At 33.5% G+C, this 19,439-nt stretch overlaps 1 protein-coding gene across 3 annotated transcripts in view; it reads left to right on the plus strand.

Annotated features, from left to right (window-relative positions):
- LOC129940117 (protein sprint) overlaps window positions 1-19,439 on the plus strand; it is a 534,823-nt gene that overhangs the window by 168,990 nt on the left and 346,394 nt on the right. The window contains exon 2 of one of the 3 annotated variants that reach the window (XM_056048366.1): window positions 16,155-16,363. The exons of the other annotated variants lie outside the window; for them this stretch is intronic. Coding sequence (XP_055904341.1) covers window positions 16,334-16,363 — 30 coding nt within the window. The 5' untranslated portion in view covers window positions 16,155-16,333. The remainder of the gene's footprint in view (window positions 1-16,154; window positions 16,364-19,439) is intronic. 3 annotated transcript variants of the gene reach the window in all.

Here is a 19,439-nt window from a genome sequence, read left to right on the forward strand (position 1 = left end):
CGTTCAACTGTCTAATGCGTCTTGAACGAAGTTTTTCCCGTGACATGCTAAAAGCGAAGTTCAGTTTCTCGCCTTCGGGTCATATGCAGAATTCTCATCCTACATGGAATTGTCGGAAGTGTCCAACTGCTTCGTAAATAGCTAGAAGCTCATAATCACAGACAATACACTTCTATAGTTCTTTGATTATTCTGAAACACTTTAAAGTAATAATATTAACTCATACCATGTCTCCTAAATCCAAAATCACGATATTTTCATTTTTCCTTGTTTTGCATCACAATTTGTGAGCAAATTATTCTCCGATATTGGTAATTGCTTCATAATTTTGATGATCAATCCATGAAGTTCTGTATGTCTGAGAATACTTCTAATATAAAATTAGGTAAAGTATATGTTCAAGAATAGCTTAATGAATGTTGAAAATTTCAAGCTTCTTACTTTATTGGTTCTAGAGTTGGAGGGGGCCGAAAATTGCCTGAGTTTGTTCCAGAACTTGACTGGCCTTTATTTATTATCATTAGCTATTAAACTTTCTAGAAGATTGTTTTTTTCATAACTACAACTACAAGCTATATATTTTTTGTTGATAAAAAAATAACGGCTCTGATTCAATTGTGCTTCCTCGCATTCCACCGACATATTCGATATTAGAAGCATCTTTGGAGTTTGGATCATCATATCAAAAGCTATAAATTTAAATTAACCTTGAAAGATGATAATCTTTTATTTCAAAAACACAATAATTCCAGAAGTCGAAGGAGATTCGATCAATTGAAATACATTCAGAAGTTACACGTTCACATAAATTCTTGTTCTGTTCATCCGACATTCTATAGTCTAGTTCTTAAATAGCCTGTCAGAAATCTAGCTAATTCTAAAAATGTCAAACTTCATTCTCTTGGCTTAAGATCTCAACTCACCTCTATTCGCAACATTGAACTACTGCAAGCTGAATCAAAAGAACACAAAATAAAAGATTGCCATTTCCTTTCACCATCATCGTAGCCATCAGCTCGTAGTACAGTTGAACGATTCTATTCTCTCTGCTGCCAAGACAAGCCAATCTGTAGCCAAGCTATTTTTATCTTCACATTTCAAGAATGGCAGCAAATAAATAAAACCAACAACGACTACAACACAAAAAAGAAGAATGCGAGTCCTCTATAGTCTATCCCATATGTAAGTCCGTCGTCGTCGTACGTCCCATAGTCCATAATAGAAGAACATATCAAGACGCGAAGCGACGTTCATGCTCGTAGTACAAAACCAGTAGCTTTAAAGGAATTAATATTTTTTTTTTTCTAAATCAAAAAGTGAAACCCTTTTTCTTATTTTTAGTTCTTTCGGTTGTGTGTATTTTGCTGCGTTATGTAGCTACGCTACGATCGAGGTTCTCGCTTCTCTCCATTGTGTCTGACAAGCCGGTAAATAAATAACCCTTGATCGTCTTTGCTCCAGCTACAGCTCCATAGCTATACAACGACCTACGAGAACTTGGGCTTGAGATTGAAACTGGCGACTGGGAGTTAAGAAGCAATTGATGTTTGTTTGATTAAACTTTGAGAGAGATTCGTAGATGGTAAAGGGGGATAAGCATTTCAGAACTTTGCGGCAAATTTAATTAACCAAAAATGATTAGATAATTTCAAGAGGTTTTGTGAGCAAATAAAGGCAATTCATTTGAATAATTTTTAATCTGGCGGCGGTGAAGCATCAGGCACAGCGAGAGAGGGGAAGTTCAAAGAAAGTGAAATCCACTATTTAACGAATTCTTGCTGAAGTTGAAGATATCAAATAAACAGCTGGTCAGAAGTTTATGATTGTTGAATTGAAAAAGAACATTAAAGTGGAGAATAATTAATATCCTTATTATAAGATTGATTGAATTGAAGATTTCAAACATTCTTCAGGAAATTTGTCAAGCTGAACACTTAAAATGTTGGCTTTTGCTTCTGAACTTTATATAGAAAATATTATTCTACTTTTTCCATTCAATTGAGGTTAGAAATTGTTTCTTTCTTTTTGATTCTCATAATTTCGAAAGTTGATTCAGTGTGATCCTGGTTTGTTCTGAACTGCTCTTAGTTTTTTTTTTTGAAACACAAATAAAAAGTCGTCTGTTTTACTCAGATTCAATAGATTAATCTAATTTTAATTTTTGTCCGAAAAATTCCTTCATCATCAATACAACTTTTCAAGACAAGATTGTATATTTTAAACTTTGTTGAGTGTTGGACTGTATAGTCTCGAAGCAAATCACGGCCACATTGCTTTGATGGAATTTTTAGATGCTTATCCAAGATAATTGTATTGATTAGACACAATTATTATAGAGTTACTGTTAAACCATTTCGTGCACGCTGCTTTTTTCCACTATTTCAAAAGATTTTCGACTTATCAAGATTTATTAAGAGATTCCATTGAATGCAGTAAGACACTCAATTAGCTGTTGTAAGTTTTAAGGATTATCTGATTATCTGACAATATCGATTTGAAGTTCCGCATGAAGATCATTGAAAAAAGGTGGAAAAGAAATCTGACAAACACAATCTAAAGAGATGCAGCATGTATCCTGATTAAGGGACTTTACAATAGCCAATATGTTCGTAAATAACTTTTGCAATTCCACAGTCAGAAATGGACGAATATTCTTAAAGATCATTTCATCAAAAGACTTTTCTGACTTTTTAATGAATTTATAGAAGAGTGCCGTATTAGCAGTGGCTTGATAGGTAGTGCGCATTAGAACTGTAATGCTAGAAGTCCAGGGTTCAATCCATACCTGTGTCCCCTAAAGTTTTTTTCACGGGTACTGAATCTTGCGAGGAATTGACAACTCCTGCAAAAGGAATTCTTGTCATGAAACGTGTTTTCTCAAATTTTCCGTTTTCGGCATACAAATTGTAGGTCCATTCTGTGACTCGCACACATAAATGGTTGATAACTGAAAGTCACTAGTCTCTAGTTCAGTACGGATTGGTGCACTAACTATTTTTTTTTGTCTAGAAGAATGCATCTTGAACAGCTCAATAGAGCAATCTAGCTCTGGAACATGTTTTTTCCTATACAAATTTCAAAATTAAACTGAGTTTCAAATTCTTGTCGAGATTTTGACTGAAAATCCAATTAAAATATTGAAATTTCGAACAAAAATTCTAATAAATAACGTTGCTAATGTTGTATTGATATTCCTATTATTTTTATTCTCATAAAAAAATTCTCATCGACAAAGTTGATAGGGTTAACTATAAGCTAGACATAAATAACGAAAGCTTCTGTCAAGTATCAAAAATCAGTACAAAACAGCTTTCACTATTGTTATAGTTGGGCTCTGTGAAGTCAGAACCCTGAACCCAAGTTCAAGTTTGTACGGGTATGTCCCATTCGTCTGTCAATTTTTGTCCATGTCGTTTATACAACTCAGGAAAAAAGTAATTCTTTTTTGTAGGAACTAAAAAAATTAAAAAGCAGTCAACAATTATTAACTTACTAATTCGTATTCGTTTGTTCGATGGCTCCTAATAACTGTCGTTTGTCCACCTTAAGTTTAAAAGCTATTCAACTTTTCATTTGTATGGCTACTTACCCAAATCAATTCTAGTTTTTACCACCAAGAACACAGCTGATACTCTAAGGTCTAAATACCAAAACTTCATGTTAAAAGCCATCGACTTACAGGCGTGCATCACAGTTAAAATTTTGTTTGGAAGATAACTCTTTTGCTAAAATTTTCTTCCATTACCACTCGAAAACTTGGAGATTAAAGTGGAAATAGTTTTCCAAATAGAAGCCAGAAATAAACATAATTGTGTTAAATTTGTTGATTATGAATGTGCCATTCTCCAAATTGTAAGGACTTTTCTCTAAAGCAGTTAATTGCACAAAGAATAATTTATCATAATCATTTGTTATAATAGAATTTTGCAGAAAGCACAACTTTTTTCAAAACAATAAACTTGCTTTTTAAAATTGTCTTCCCTGTACTCAGAATTAAGTGTACATCTATCTAAATCTAACATAAAGAAAATGCAAAATTAACTACAAGGTTTGAGTGCAATAAGACTTCTGATTGTATTTTGAAAAGCTAGACCGGCGCCTAAACCGTTTTCTAAAGTCAAAGCACTTGACTGGTCCCAATAAAAAATGCATTCGTTTTATCCGATGAATAAATTAAGGCCGCGTGGTCTGATTTAATTTTTCCTATCAAAACATATTCGCGTATTAATTGTACTCGGCATTATTTCCATCCACCTCTGTATAGATGAAACAATAAGTACTGTTATACGAGTAATTTGATGAATTTGTAAAATAAGTGAATCACTAAGTGAAACCATTGAAAAGCGACAAAATGACAACGACGACGAAGACTACGACAACGACGATGTTTCTATATCAATCACCGACAAGAGGAAAGATCTGAATTTTAATTTACTTAACGATGACAGCAAAAAAAACGTTAAGTCTGACCAGACTATTATTTCATTGGCATTTATTTCTTGGTGAACTTTTGTTTTTATCTGCGATATAATAAATAGGAATATTAGCTCCAGTTTAAGGGCAAGTTGAGAGTTCTCGTAAAAATCAAATAAGGTTCAATTTTCTAAAGAGAAAATTCAGAGCCTATTTGAGGCGAAAAAAGAAAAAGCTGATTGCCAGTGCATTGTTTTCAAATTCTTTACAGTATTCCATTGAGCACAATATTTTGGATAAGATTTTGAATGTTAACAATTTAACCTGTTCTCAGAATAACGTTTTCGTCTTTTTTATTTAATTTAATATATGTGTAAAATAGGGGAAAAACCTCTTGCGAACTCCCAAAATAAAGGGTTTTTCGTTTGGCGCTGGTAGATTTTGGCGCCCGTACCGCCATTTTGTTTTGGTGACATCTGTCAAATCTTTTGTTAATCATTCAGTTGTTTAATCCAAATCATCATAACAAGTTGCACGATTGAACAGCACGTTCAAATGATATAACTTTATTATTAAAATGAGTGTTCGGTAACGTAAACGTTGCGGGAATCGCAACCATTTTGCGGTAGACGGTAGAGTTTGGTGGCCAAATTTGAGACGACCGGTTCAGTAAACAATAAGTCAACACCCGTACGTTCAAGAAACGCATGATCGGCCAAAAACATCGCCGCGGTACGTGAAAGTGGCGACTTGTGGTTCCAATAGGACGGCGGCGGCGGCGCTACATGCCACACAGCAAACGACATTCCATTTCAACATCTATCCGCCCTTATTGAGAAACCCTTTATATAAAACTTAGACTGATTTGAACAATTTTGTACTGATCACTTATAGAATGCTTACTTTTATAAAATTCTGTTTCTATTTTTAATAGCAAAAAGTTGGCACCTAATTTTGTATGATGAAGTTTAGTTGTTCCACCCAAATTTTTGAATCGTGAATCTTGTAAACTTTTTTGGACCATTTCAATTCTCTTAGATTGAATTTTATAAAAACGGTTCCAGATTACACAACATTTTTCCAAGATTGGTCTTATATATGAGGTAAAAAGGGATTTGAGAGAAAAAGTCCATGCTATTGCGTTTGATAAAACCGAGCATGAAATTTGATTTGGATACACTAAATTCAAAGTACCTAACAAAGTTAAGTTTAGGGTCAAAAACTACACCAAAATCTTTCTTCTCCCTTACTCTTTCCACTACTTGATTCCCAATTTTGTAAGCAAAGACGATTTTAGAAAAGTGGCGGAAAAACGAAAAACATTAACATCTAGCGACATTTAAATATAATTGTTTTTTCGTGCACCATTGGGATAGTTTCGAAATATCGGCTTGTAAGAGATGACAGTCATTAATAGATTTTATGCAAAGAAAAAACTTGAAGTCATAAAGAAAAAGAAGTTGACTAGAAATGAGAAAAATGCTATCATTTATTAAAATTAGAATAAGAACGGGTCCAAGATGGCTACCTTGGGGCACACCAGATGAAACCAAAATTGGTTTCGATAGAATATAGTATTAAGGGAAATGAATCTGGCTTAAAAAAGAAATTGGAAAAATGTACCGATAAGGTACATGGTACATTTCAAACAAATCATTTTTTGAAATATGAATTGGAAAATTAATTGTTTTTAAAATTGATTGGAAAGTTTCGAATGTTCTAACAAGAAGGAAATTTTACAAATTTAGTCTCTCGGATCCGTAAAGAATCCAAAATAATGTCGGCAATACATTTTCCGAACTATTTTCGCAACACTGTTGTTATTTTTCCAAAAGTGCAATTTGTATAGAAAGTTCAAAAAGGACAAGTAATTAATCCTTCTTTTGCAAGAGTGTTAAAGCTTCATCAGACAATTATTTCATTTTGTCAGTTCTAGTGTTTCCTAGAGTTAATCAGATGTTTCAAAAGTTGTTGTATTTCCTTAAAACATTATTTAGTTTCATATCATAATAATAGTTATGGTTTCAAAGTCGAAATATAAAAAAATACTCTTTTTACACTTCTGTGTTTATAAAACCAAATTGCAGAAGTATATATGCAATTTTGTTATTCATTCTAATACAAAATCAGTACAAAATAATAATCACTGAAACTTATTACTTATCAGAAACTTATAAAATATTTTTATAACTTCCCGAAGTTGTAAAATAAAATAACTAAAGTGTTGTTTTTAAATAAACAATTTTAGTTCCAGAAATCCAAAACATTTAAATAAAAAAACTGTTTCGAAAATAACCATTTTTTTGCCTTATATTTTTCAATTAATGATATTTTTCCAAATGGTTTTTGAGAAGCTCGATCTCGTTTGGGACCGTAGAACGTCACGTTGTCGACCACCGACCACCACTGATATCGTTAATAGAATACCTTTTCAAATAACTTTAGCTTAGTGGTGAGTAAAGTCCCTCCATTTTTTTAGCCGCAAAAAGTATATTGATCATTACTCCGGAAGAAATTTCAGGAATTGTTTTGTGATCTCATCCTAAATCTGTACTTTCTAAATTGGATATGTTTCGAATTGTTGAAAAACCCTATTTCTTTCCAAAGTAATACCCGTAGAATAATGGTTGGTGCATTGGACTGTCATGCCAGAGGTCTTGGGTTCAATCTCCGCCTGTGCCATCTAAAGTTTTTTTTGCACGGGTACTGACTCTTGTGAGGAATTGATAATTCCTCCAAGAGTTATTCTTGCCATGAAAAGTGCTTTTTCAAAATAGCCGTTCGGATTCGGGTTTAAATTGCAGGTCCCTTCCATCTCTCACAATATTACTCGTACACAGAAAGGAATGGTTAAGAGTTGTAAGTCACTAGCCTCTAGTTCTCAACGGACTGTTAATTCACCTAATTTTCTGTTTTTCTTTCCAAAAAAGTTTTCTTTTAGTGATTTTGAATTCAAAGCAATTTCAAGGTGTTACTTTAATGACATATGTAACATGTAAGCAATGATCGGGCTCATGTCCAGAGAATTAGTAAAATTTGAATACTACAACAACAACTTGATTGTGCTACCACAAGACTAGAATTATGTTTCACAGGTGCCAAGGGATCATCAGATTCCTTTATTTATGATACTTAGTCTTTGGTTCGTTAATATTACATAATTAAAAGTCACTGAGATTTGAACATTGACAAAGTTTTAAACTTTAGTGTAGTCTTTCCATTTTTTCCCCTTCATCGAATTTCAAAAATGTTCCCTATATTCTTTTTTGGAAGCAAGCACATGCGACACAATCGTAGGCTTTATTTTCTCTAAATTAAGGTTTGTGTTTGCAGGTCACGCCGATGATAGATGACTTTAGGATCGGGAGACAACAGCCAGACTATACTGTGACTGTGACTGTGACTGTGATTGCAATTGCGACTGCGACACGACTGTCAGATCAGAGTCAGTGTCATTAAGTGAAAGAGAATGTTTTATATAAAATTATTGCAAAAATAAACAAATACAATCAGAGAAGCAATAATTTTATATTAATGCGAGTGTTGCACTGATTTATGGGAAAATTTACTATGCAATGATTAAATTAAGTTTTCAATGCAAATCGATTAATTGTGTTTACAAAAACAAATGACATATAAAATGAAAAACTTTAAACAGTTTAATTCAAATCGATTTACATGAGACTTAATAATCTCCATACATTTAATGTAGAGACAATTATTTCATGACTTGTTCGTTGATAACCGTTTATGGCGGTATGACTCGACATTAGCTCGAAATTCCTTAAATTTAATGCCTGACAATTTCACGAAATTTTGCGGATGACCATCGGTAACGTAAGGTACCTAAAGTTGTTGTTCAATGGCAGAGGACACTATCAGTCACATTATTTGTTCTTCCTACTTGCTATGCAGACTGCATAATTAAATAAAATCCCAGACTTCCTTTTGCGTAAAATTTAAACCGCTTGCCTGTCAGTCTCTGATGGGAACGCCATGAAGAGCCGGTATCGTACTTATTCCACTATCAGTCGTTCGGACCGCAGCGCGGTGGTCGTCGGCTGTTTTGAATATTGATTTTGGTCAAAACTGGGAGTTTGGAGTGAAACCGTCCGTGCGTCGCTTCGGTCGTCGTTTCTGAAATAACTCACTCTCCTTTTTAAAAAAGTGATAAGGATATAAACGTACTCTAAATAAAATCCTCTTAACAAACTATTTTCTTTTCCTTTTTTTTGTGTTGTATTGTTTACTTTACCATCATAGTTATCATCATTACGAGAAATATTTACTTAAGCCACTGTAGATAGCGCGTTAGCCTCTTTTTCTTTAAACAATTAAGATTACACGTCGCAATAGCACCGCATGGCAGATTAATCGCGCAGAGGTCCCGAATAAGGGCAACACGAATTAAAATTCATATAAGAAAAAGGAATACAAAAATACGTAAATACACAACAAAAAGCAAAAAAAAAGTAGGAAGGAAAATAAATACAAAAGGAGCAAATATAAAGTTGCGCGGCAAAGGCGATAACGTTGTCAGCCTCAGCAGTCCTCAGCACATAAAACGTATCTTTCGGTGTTTGGGGCTTTAAGCGGCTCAGGCTATCATATACTCGCACGGATGACTGTCGAAATGTAAACGTCTCCTTAGGATTGTTTGTTGTCTGTCGACAGCAGGCTTCAACGACGGAAGACAACAACAACGACCACGACGTTGTCTTTTCTGTCTTCTAGATGGCCATTGGATGTCTGCATTGTTTTTGGGACAAATTTGGCAATCGTGGCACATATTTTTGTTTCTTTTTTAAAAAGTTTTTATTTGGGGATTTCCTTCATTGATCGTGGACGACGACGCGTGGTCCCGTTCTGTTCGTTCGTCGAATTGAACTCACAAATCTTGGATGCACACCATACATCCACTCCACAGCCAGAAAATTAGGAATGTTATCTCCATGTACATCGCTGGATGTTAAAGTCTTGTCTGACTGTTTCTTGTCGAATTTCAATTAGATAAGTACAACATTCAGGAAAGAAATTCGAATATCTCAAGAGTCCCTCAACCCTGGTCGGGTTTTGTCTTGGCTGCTAACTCCAGGGCAATGGTGTGGAGGATATTCAGAAGAAGGCGAAGGAGAAGGATGAATTTTGCTGTCGCATGATGATGGCAAAGTAACAGATCGAATTTCGATATTCGTGGCTAATGTCAAGTTAGTTAAATATATTGAGGTGAATGCGTTTCGATTTGTGTCCTTATTTTTTGTTTTCAACTGACGTTTGAATGGAAAACGCGATCAATGTTCGATATACTTTTTTTTTTATTTTTGGGAGAGAACATTTGCATAACATAGGATCACTGACATTTTGAAAACCGGAAGGCAATTTTAAGGTCTTGTTTTTGGTATAAATTATTTATTTTAAGTTATAAATTAAATGTAATTAAAAAAAATTAAGGAAGTTTTTAAAAATTGGAATTAGAATTTCAGTCCTGAAAAACTAAGTAACATGCCATTTCTTCGGAAAACTTCCAAGATCTAGCTTGATGAATTGCTTTACTTAACTTTCTTACGAATTTTGAAGGTGTTAAAAGGAGGTTCAGTGCAGTTTTATCCAAATTTTCTTAAAACTATATTTTTTTTCTAAAAAAAGGTATGGATAAACATTAAATTTTAGCTAATTCAAATTCACTTCAGTTCGATTCAGAGAAAAGCTATACAAAACATTATACATTTAAAAACAACGTTGTGGAAGAACGCCCTTAAGTTCAGAACGAAACAGATCTTTACGAGTACTTCATCGATAAACATAAACAGACCTTACTTCATAAACATAAACATGACTAAATGCCGCAATATAGCTGTCTCACTTTTCATACCACAGTTTGCACTCTTCACATTGAAAATGTTGCCATTTTGGTTTTTATTTTCTGTTTTCTCCGTCTATTCTTGATTTAAATTTCATTATGAAACTGAACCTTTTATGAGCAAGTCGAGGAGTGCAAACTGCGTTAAGTTTTCTTTGGGCAGATAATTTGTAATTCAACTAAATGAACTCTGTTTCTTTCAGAAATAAAATATTTCATACAGTTTATTCTTATTACGATAAAACTTTGTTTTTATTAATTTCGAGTTTCCTGAAGAATTATTTCTTAATATTTTTTTAATTAAATACGTCTAATGTGTTTATTTTTAAAAAAAAAGCTCTTAAAAATTGGTAGACATTATTATCTACAACATAACGTTTTATCAACAAATTGACACATTAATAATTTCCGTGCTACTTTTCGTTTTTAAATTAAGTCAAGGTTAAGTTTTTTGTAAGTAGTTGAGAGCTGTAAGACTTAGACTTTTAGTAAATTTTGTTTTCTTTGGAAAATGCTTGGAAACACTTTTGTAGAGCTTGAAAAAAACTTTCAAATTATGAAATGATATTCCAAGTCCATTTTCTAGAACATTTTTCTTCACTGTTATTATATTTACTAGCGCCCGTCCCGGCTTCCCACGGGTAGACATAAATAGGTACAGATATCTAAGTTATAAGCATGCTTATTAAAATGACCATGAATCACTAAATTGGAAACAAATTGTAAGCTTTTATTAAAGCCTTGTACACTACGTTGGCTGTGGTATTTGTAGGTGGCTACAAAACATATTGATTTTCAGGAGATCCAACTCGAAAAAGTTACACATACAATTACCAGTGGAAAAAGCAGTCTTTCCTTAAGTCGAAACCAACTATGGAAAAAGTTTGTCCCTGGGATTTATTTATTCTTAGGGCAAAGAATATTTTTAAAAGGAACTGTTACCTTTTAAAAGATATGGACAAATCATTTGGTATTGGTATCATCGGGGAACTTGTGCAAGCTGACCGGCCACGGGACCCGTAATGATAGTTGCTACAATTACATTATCTCTTAGTTCTTTGATCAATAGCATCTTGGGAGGGCTTAAATTTCTTAAAAGAATAACAGGCTACCTATTTTTAATTTTAGTTCATGAGGTGGCAAGCCAGCAGGATTGAGACTTTTTCAACAATAATTTTGTTTATCTCATTTACTGAGTTGTTTCTGGGTGACAATATCGCTAAGATTGTAAGATTGTTGATGTCGGGATAAACTGTGTCTATAAGAATTTCTAGACTGTGAACACTTTGAGCCAATTCAACATCCAACAGTACTTAGGAGCTAATTGCAATTGGAGTAGTAAATTTTCCGTCTCCTAATTTAAGTATATTTTCTGAGAAATAACTACGTTCGCAAATTGAGAGTTTTAATTGATAGCGACAAAGGTAATGATTTGAGGCACGCTTTAATAACGACGACATGTGTACCTTTTGTTACAACTGGTAGAGTTTGGCGAAAACAAAAGTTACGCCACCCATCTTATCTTTTAATGTGCAGTCATCTGCTTCTATGTACATAAGCTCTATGGCTCATGGTGCACTCATCCCAAATAATCAGCGACGTGTCCTGTAAGAGTCTTCCCAGTGGACCATTTTTAAGGATTGAACTTACTGACTGTTGATCTTAAGAAACAGCCAACGGTAATCTAAACGTAGAGTGAGCCTTTTTCCCATCATTTAATAGGGTTGCAGCAATTCTTGACGATACTACTGCCAGTGCTTTTCTTCCGGATAATCGTACTTTTGATAATACTAAAATGGCAAGATCTGCCACTAACTTGGATCCATTTAAATTAACTCGTATTGAGACAGTCTTTAATATTAAATTATTTATTTGGATATAAATGTATAAATGGTATGGATAATAGGGTCTGATTTTGATCGGCATTTCTATCAATTTGTTAAATGTAAAAAAGTAGTTTTAGTAACGGAACTGCAATAGTTAGACATATGGTCTCGCGAAATTTTTTTTAGATATTGATATAGTCAATAATATTGTCAAACATTTTTTTGTCCTACCATTAATACTCTTCGCGGCGTATGCGATAAAAGACATTTAAGGGCTAATTTTGGTACACTTTCGGTTAGTTTTAATAAGAATTTCTAAAGATTTCTATGGTTATCTATTACTAAATGTAGCCTATGCCTTCAGTGGTAATGAAGCTCTCTAGTTTATTAAAATCAGTCCAGTACTTTTTGAGTTTATTAGTTACATACAAAAATACAAATCTTTCCTCTTTATGATATTAGTATAGATTATATAGTTAAACTCTTAATTACTTAGCTAATTTCATACGTCCGAGAGTTTGAAATAAATACGAAAATATTTCAATCCAGAACTCTCGTTTTTTGGTGAAATTTGCTATGTGTGACTTATCAAGATTGATTATAAAGCCGATGATATCATGAATAAGTATCTTCAAGTTTCAAATCACTTCATCCTCAGTAAGCACTGTTAAATATAAATAAATATTTGTAAGCTTATTTAAGATGTTTTAAGGTCACTACAAAGAAGATTGTAGTGCCCTAATTTCAATCGATCAAATCAAACTAAGTAAGAGAATTTAAAAGATTTGTCACCCCCTTACCTTAATTAAAAATTTGGTACACTTAAAGCTGATTACTCTTCTGGTACGGAAGGTTTGCTTGCAATATTATTAAAAAAGTGTGCTACCTCTTTATGTTAATTTCTTTCAGCACTATTCTTCTTTCTATTTCTCAGGCCATACTTTTTTTTAATCTTAAGCCTTGTCTACGACTCTCTCTATTTTCATGGTAGACCTATTTTATCTCTACAACGGATAGCTTCTTAAAAGGCTTATCTATTTTAACCCATTTAACTGAATTTTGTGTCTAAAATTAGTTAAAGAAAATAAAGTGGACGTTATTACCACATAATTTTGTGCAGCCTTTGATAAAATCGGTCACCAAATTATTTATCTCAAACTTAAAGCCCTTGATTGTTCACCCTTTTTTTTATGGCACCACAAATATAGAGTTGTTTTCAGGTCCTCTGATCTCCATACACACTCAGGAGTTCCTCAAGGGAGATACTTTGGTCCTATTTGTTTTAACTATAAATACGACGTTATTTATTCTAATTCAATTGCCTCTGCTTACGCTGATGACATGGAAATAATCAAAGTTATTTCTGCTCCATCTGCATCTATGTTACTTTAAAATGATCTGACTCATTTCAGACTTGGTGCGACAAAAATGTCTTGAAACTCAATGGCCCAAAATTTTAAACAACATTTTGGTAAGGGTTTACTACAATTTACTAATAAGCAACATTTTAACCATTCTTTTAATTTTTTTAACTAGTTAATTGATAATTCTTGTAGTACCCGTGGAGTGATGGTTTGTTCGTTGGACTGTCATGGAAAGGTCTTGGATTTTTTTGGACATTTTTTTCACTGGTCCTGCCTCTTACGAGGAATCGACAAATCCTCTAAAAGAGAAATTCTTGTCACGAAAAGTGCCTTCTTAAATTAGCTGTTCCGATTCGGCTTAAAACTGAAGGTCCCCTCCATCTTTGATAGCATTACTCGCACACAGTAATATATGAGAGTTGTAAGTCACTAGATCCTAGTTCTTAACAGACTGTTGTGCCACTTAGTTTATATATTTAAATTGCTTATTAATTTTTTTAAAAAACGAGCATCCAAATACATATGTCTAAAAATTGACAGTTCCAAAAAATAAACAAAGCAAATACGCTTAAACGAACCTTTTAATTGGAATTCCCAACTGTTGTCTGAATAATTCCATCCACTGCTCTTATAAGAATAATAAGACAGATGTGAATTAGTTAAGCAAATTGCTAAAAGTTAAAGTAGCCTTCCTTGATTTTAACTTTAGCAAATGGTTTACAGATAGTAAGATCTTAATATTGTTTAAAATTAAGTAAATAATCTTTTAAGCTTAGTAGATTGCTAAAAATGGCTGTAACATTTTACTTAATCGTTTAAAATTTCCCGCTAATGTTTCTGAATGCCAACTTGTAACATTCAACTGTATGCGATCTCATCTTCCCTTTGGGACTTACAGTCTGCATGATGTCAACGTCTGCCCGTTCTATTTGCGACCTAGGAATTATTAGCGACGCTAAGTCTAGTTTTCGAGCCCATTTTGATAATATCATTAACAAGGGCAACTCATCCCTTCTTTTCATCAAGCGTGGGTCTAAAGAATTCTTGAACCCCTTTTTTTCTAAAAACCACCTTTGTTAGACCTGTCCTTGCATTCGCCAGTCAAGTCTGGTCTCCCAATCAGAACAATTATCCTAAAAAAAATTATTTTATACAACTTAGATTTCTTCCATTATGCACTCCACCTTTTGAAGATTTCTTAAAACTTATTAACATGCAAACCAAAAATTCTGCAAAGTCGCTGATAACTGTTTTCGACACCACCTTTTAGCAAGGACCATATTCTCACCATTTCTTCTATAAAGAGTTTCCATTTATGCTCAACGTCAGACATACCCTTCTCATTCTCCTTCCTTATCACCATACAATGGACGGCCTTTTTGAACTTATCTCAAGAATTCTGCGCATAGCTAGCAACGCTCGTACCACATTTGACTTCAGTCTTTCCTTCCTAAGAAACAATCTTTTCAACTCGCTCTAGGTTGTGTTTGAATATCTTTTCACATCAAAAACTAATTCGCGGGCCTTTGGGCTTAAGTCTATACAAAATATAAAACTTAATAGCTTCTATTAAGAGTAAATAAATAAAAAATAAAATAAGAGATTTAATTTTAAAAAACTCACCTTGTCTTTTTGAAACTGCTCTTTTTTTGACACTTAAAATTTAACTTTAAGTTTAAGCCATTACTAAAAACTGAACTGAAACAAGCTTCAACGACGCATTGGAATTCATTACATAAACCTTGAGCAAGAAAATTTTCCTGGCAGTATTATTTTCCGAGGGGATAATCATAAATGGCTTCCGGAATCTTGTCACTTAACACCTTTAGACTTTTATTTTTGTGGCCACGTGGAATTCCAGTTTATGAAACAACCAACTATCAACTTGTATAGGGCTTAAGTTATCTTTGCAGTAATCCAATCCAATTTCATTAAAATATCGCCTAATTGAAGTTTTAGACAAAGCAGTTAAAAGATTCTTTGGAGTAAGATATCATCAGTTCTTATTTTTTCAAGGAAGTTTTCTTACCTCTTGTTGTTTTGAAAACAAGAAGATTTTTCTCTCTAAAAAAATTTCCCTGCACTTATTCACTTCAATTTATCCCACCAGACTTTATTGTTGAGTGTAAAAAAAAAAAAAGAATTACATTTTTATCCCAAACCTCATCCTGGAGATCCTTAAAAAATAAAAATGTGTCTGTGACTCTCTGTGACGGTTTTGTTCGAATGTGTTTTTACGGGATGAATACACTTTCAAAAGGCATATTTTTCTGTGTTTTCAACCACAATCCTTGGGCGATGCGATGGCAAAATATAAAAACACTTTTCACAAAAGTCTTTTTCCTCCTCCCCATTGCAGTTGTATAGACAATACATATACATTTTTATATATTGTAATGAAGTAGGTATACGTAAGTAAACTAGAAGGATAACAAAAGCGGAAATGCACTAAATGTTGTTTTCCTATTGTTTTTGTTTGTGGTGAAAAACATACAAAAATATATTTAAGGACGTATCTAAGTAATGAACAAGTGTTGCATATTGTTTTCATTCTTCTTCCTTAGAAAATATTAAACATAGTTCGTTGAATTCATACAAATTCTTTCGCCATAAAAATAATTAAAATCGATTTTGTCCCGATAATAAAGAGAAGATCATAGGCATTCATTTTAATTTTCTGTTTTTATTTAGTTGAAGTGAAATATTACAAATAAGAAAAAAGAGAGAGAAAAAACAACAACAAATCCATTAAAGTTAGTTTTATGAATAAATGTCTAAAGTGAAAAGAATATTCAAATTAATTAAAGAAAACGAATTATTTAAACAAAATTACAACAAATGCTGAAGCAATATAAACGGATTACAACAAAATGGTCAACGCTGTTATGGATGCCATTGCGGTAAGTTAAAAATTAAGATTTTAGTAAAATTGCAGGATGTGCTTGTCAACAATAATTTTTATTTTTATATTTCTTTTCGTGTTTTGGAGTCGAGAATAAACTATTCAATTCAACAAACAAACAATGGTCGGAATTTCTTCATGCAAATATTGGTGTACCACAAGGCTCCATCATTGGGCCTTTGCTATTTTTAATGTACTGAACGTTAACGAATCGTCTGAGTTGGTTACTCATTATTCGGTTCGGATGTATGCCGAAGACACTTAGTTATACCTAAGCTGCCATTTAGAGCTAAGCACACTTTCGGCAGTATGCTTAAATCAAGACTTGGAAATAATTGATCCATGGTCGATTGAAACCCATTCTCAGTTGAATCCTTAAAAATCTAAATGTCTCGTTTTTTCTAAAATTAAAGTCGATGTATCATTCTTTCCTCTTATACTCCTCGAAACAAGGCATATTGCGTATGTAGAGTCAGCCGAAAATTTAGGTGTAATTCTAACTTGGTATCTTCGTGTCAGTAACAGTGTTCTAAAAGCTTACATTATTCCAAAAGAAAATTGACTGTCGTATTCAACAAAGCAGTTCGTTTTGTTTTCAGTCTTGATAGAATATTTCTATATGCGTAAACATTTTGAAATAGTTTTCAGTAAAATTGTTCTCTCACCTTTTTAACTCATAACCTTTCGACCACCATGTGAATCCTTATAATGAAATCAATCGTTTGTTAAATTTCGTAATTCCGTGCTTCAATTGTACGCAATCAATATGTCAGTTTTTTTTTTGTGAACTGTGGACTAATTTGCACCTCGAAATCAAAGGTTTCACGAAAAAGAATTTATGAAATATTTTAGTAACTTGTAATTCTTTCGAACACAACACTAAAATCATTTTATTTTTATTTTTACTTCTAATAAACAACCACTTTTGTAAATCATTAATATAGCTGATGCTTTGCATCTTAAAGCTTTATTTTAAACCAGCTGACCGTTCTAAAGAGTAGACGTCTCGAATGGTCCTGTTAAAGTCAGATCAAGACCGGCATCTGAAAAATTCGAGAAAAATCTACAATTTTCAAGGCCTATCTAGACGTGATATTAGTGTTTCTTAAATAGCTCTTAGCATTCCTCAATAAATTTGTTATCTAACACTGGTGCGGTCCTTGGAAACATGCATTAATTGTCAACTGCGAGTATTGCGGTAACCTATATGATAGTTTAAAGTTATACAATTTATTAAATCAGGTACATTCATGATTGCAGTTAATAATTGATGAATTATTAGAATACCATTAATAAACCTCCTTGGTGATAGAAGCTTCATTTGAAAATGGTTTATGTTCATAAGGAAACATGTTGTAAGGATCAGACAATGGTAGCCCTCTTAAGGCAAACCGTATGAAATTGCGATAAACAGATTTTATCCTACTCTTGTGGATCTCATAAAAAGGAGTCAGCACCAGCAAAGTGTTATACAGAGCGAGAGTAAAATAAGGATCCTTGAATTCCTTAGATCGACGTTTAACGAATCACAGCAAAGAGTTGGCCTTACTAATGATCGAATTAATATGTTCCGTGAAATCGGTATTAGCATTAAATAGAACTCCAAGATTTTTAAAATTATGAAGGCGATGTAGAAAAGTCATTACTTACTTACTTACTTACTTAAGGTTGCGCTACAGTCCTGTGTAAACTAGGGCCTCACCCAACAAATTTCTCCATCAAGATCAGACCCTAGCTAGATTTCTCCAGTTTCGCGCTCCAAGTTGGGTGAGGTGATGACCCAGCAATCTTAGTCATTCTGGCTAAGTCAGAAGGGTAAAAGTGCATCTTCTCCCCCAATCCCCTTCGATGCATACGAGACCGTAGATCACACGAATAACTTTGCTCTCGAACCGACCCAAGGTGCTTTCATCCGCTTTTGTCATAGTCCATTCTTCTGCACCGTACAGCAAAACGGGGAGTATAAGGGTCTTATATAGCGACACTTTGGTCCCTCGAGAGAGGACTTTACCACTCAATTACTTTCTTAGCCCTTAGCATGACAGCACATCTTGTCTAAAACCTTTTTTGACATCGAAAGTTTCTGTTAAGTTGTTCCCAAGCTAAATGGAGCAACGTGAATTCTCCATGGTCATCCTGCACAAACGCACGAGTTTGGCAGGGATGCCAAAACTAAACATGGCTCTATACAGCAGTCATTACATGACATTTAATAAGATTCCTTTTGTTAAGCCAAAGAGTAGTGGTCCTAAATGGCTACCCTGGGGAACTCCTGAAGAAAACATAAGAAAAAATCCACGTGATAAACTGAGGACACAATACAATTGCCTTTCACTTATATGTTGGTATCATAAGAAAGTTGATCAAAAGCCTTTAATTCAGTATAAATACAGTCGAGCTGTCTAAAATAAAAGTATATTGGTAATTGTCGAACGTTTCCGCATGAAACCATGTTCTTGATTGCATATAATATTGTTTGCAGTTAAACATTAACACAAGCAACTGTTCAAAAACTTTGACAGTTTAGAGATTGGTCTGTAATTACATGGTGCCCTTTTTAAAGACTGGTGGAATAAATGGTTGGAAATTTACCTGATCTTTTCAAGACAATTGTAGGATCTTATCGAAACATTATTTAAACAGTCTTGCAAGTATTGGAAGAATTTCTCAGCTATTTTTACAGAAGTTTCAATGAAAGACTACTTTCTGCAACCGCAGCGTAGACCACATCTATTCTTACCATTAAAAAGCCAACATTTATAGGTAATTTTTCATACGCTAGTGATATTATGTCTGAACTCTGAAGTTGGCTCCAGAAATCCTTATTTAAGAACCCATCGTAATTATAGGGTTCTTAATCATGCCCCTACCATTATTGTATTTGATAATAGAAAACTTTAGTTAAGCTTACACCTTTTAGAGAAAAAGTACTTTTTTGTACTTTCTTAATTTTTTGTTCACTTTGGTGCACAATTTCTGCTTTCAAACTTCGAAACGGTTGAGCGTATGAAAAAATTATGTGGTAAAGATGTTAACACCATTGAACCTTTGGAAGCAGCGATATTAAGGAAACA

Source organism: Eupeodes corollae, chromosome 1 (genome assembly GCF_945859685.1).
Source record: "Eupeodes corollae chromosome 1, idEupCoro1.1, whole genome shotgun sequence".
Taxonomy (NCBI): domain Eukaryota; kingdom Metazoa; phylum Arthropoda; class Insecta; order Diptera; family Syrphidae; genus Eupeodes; species Eupeodes corollae.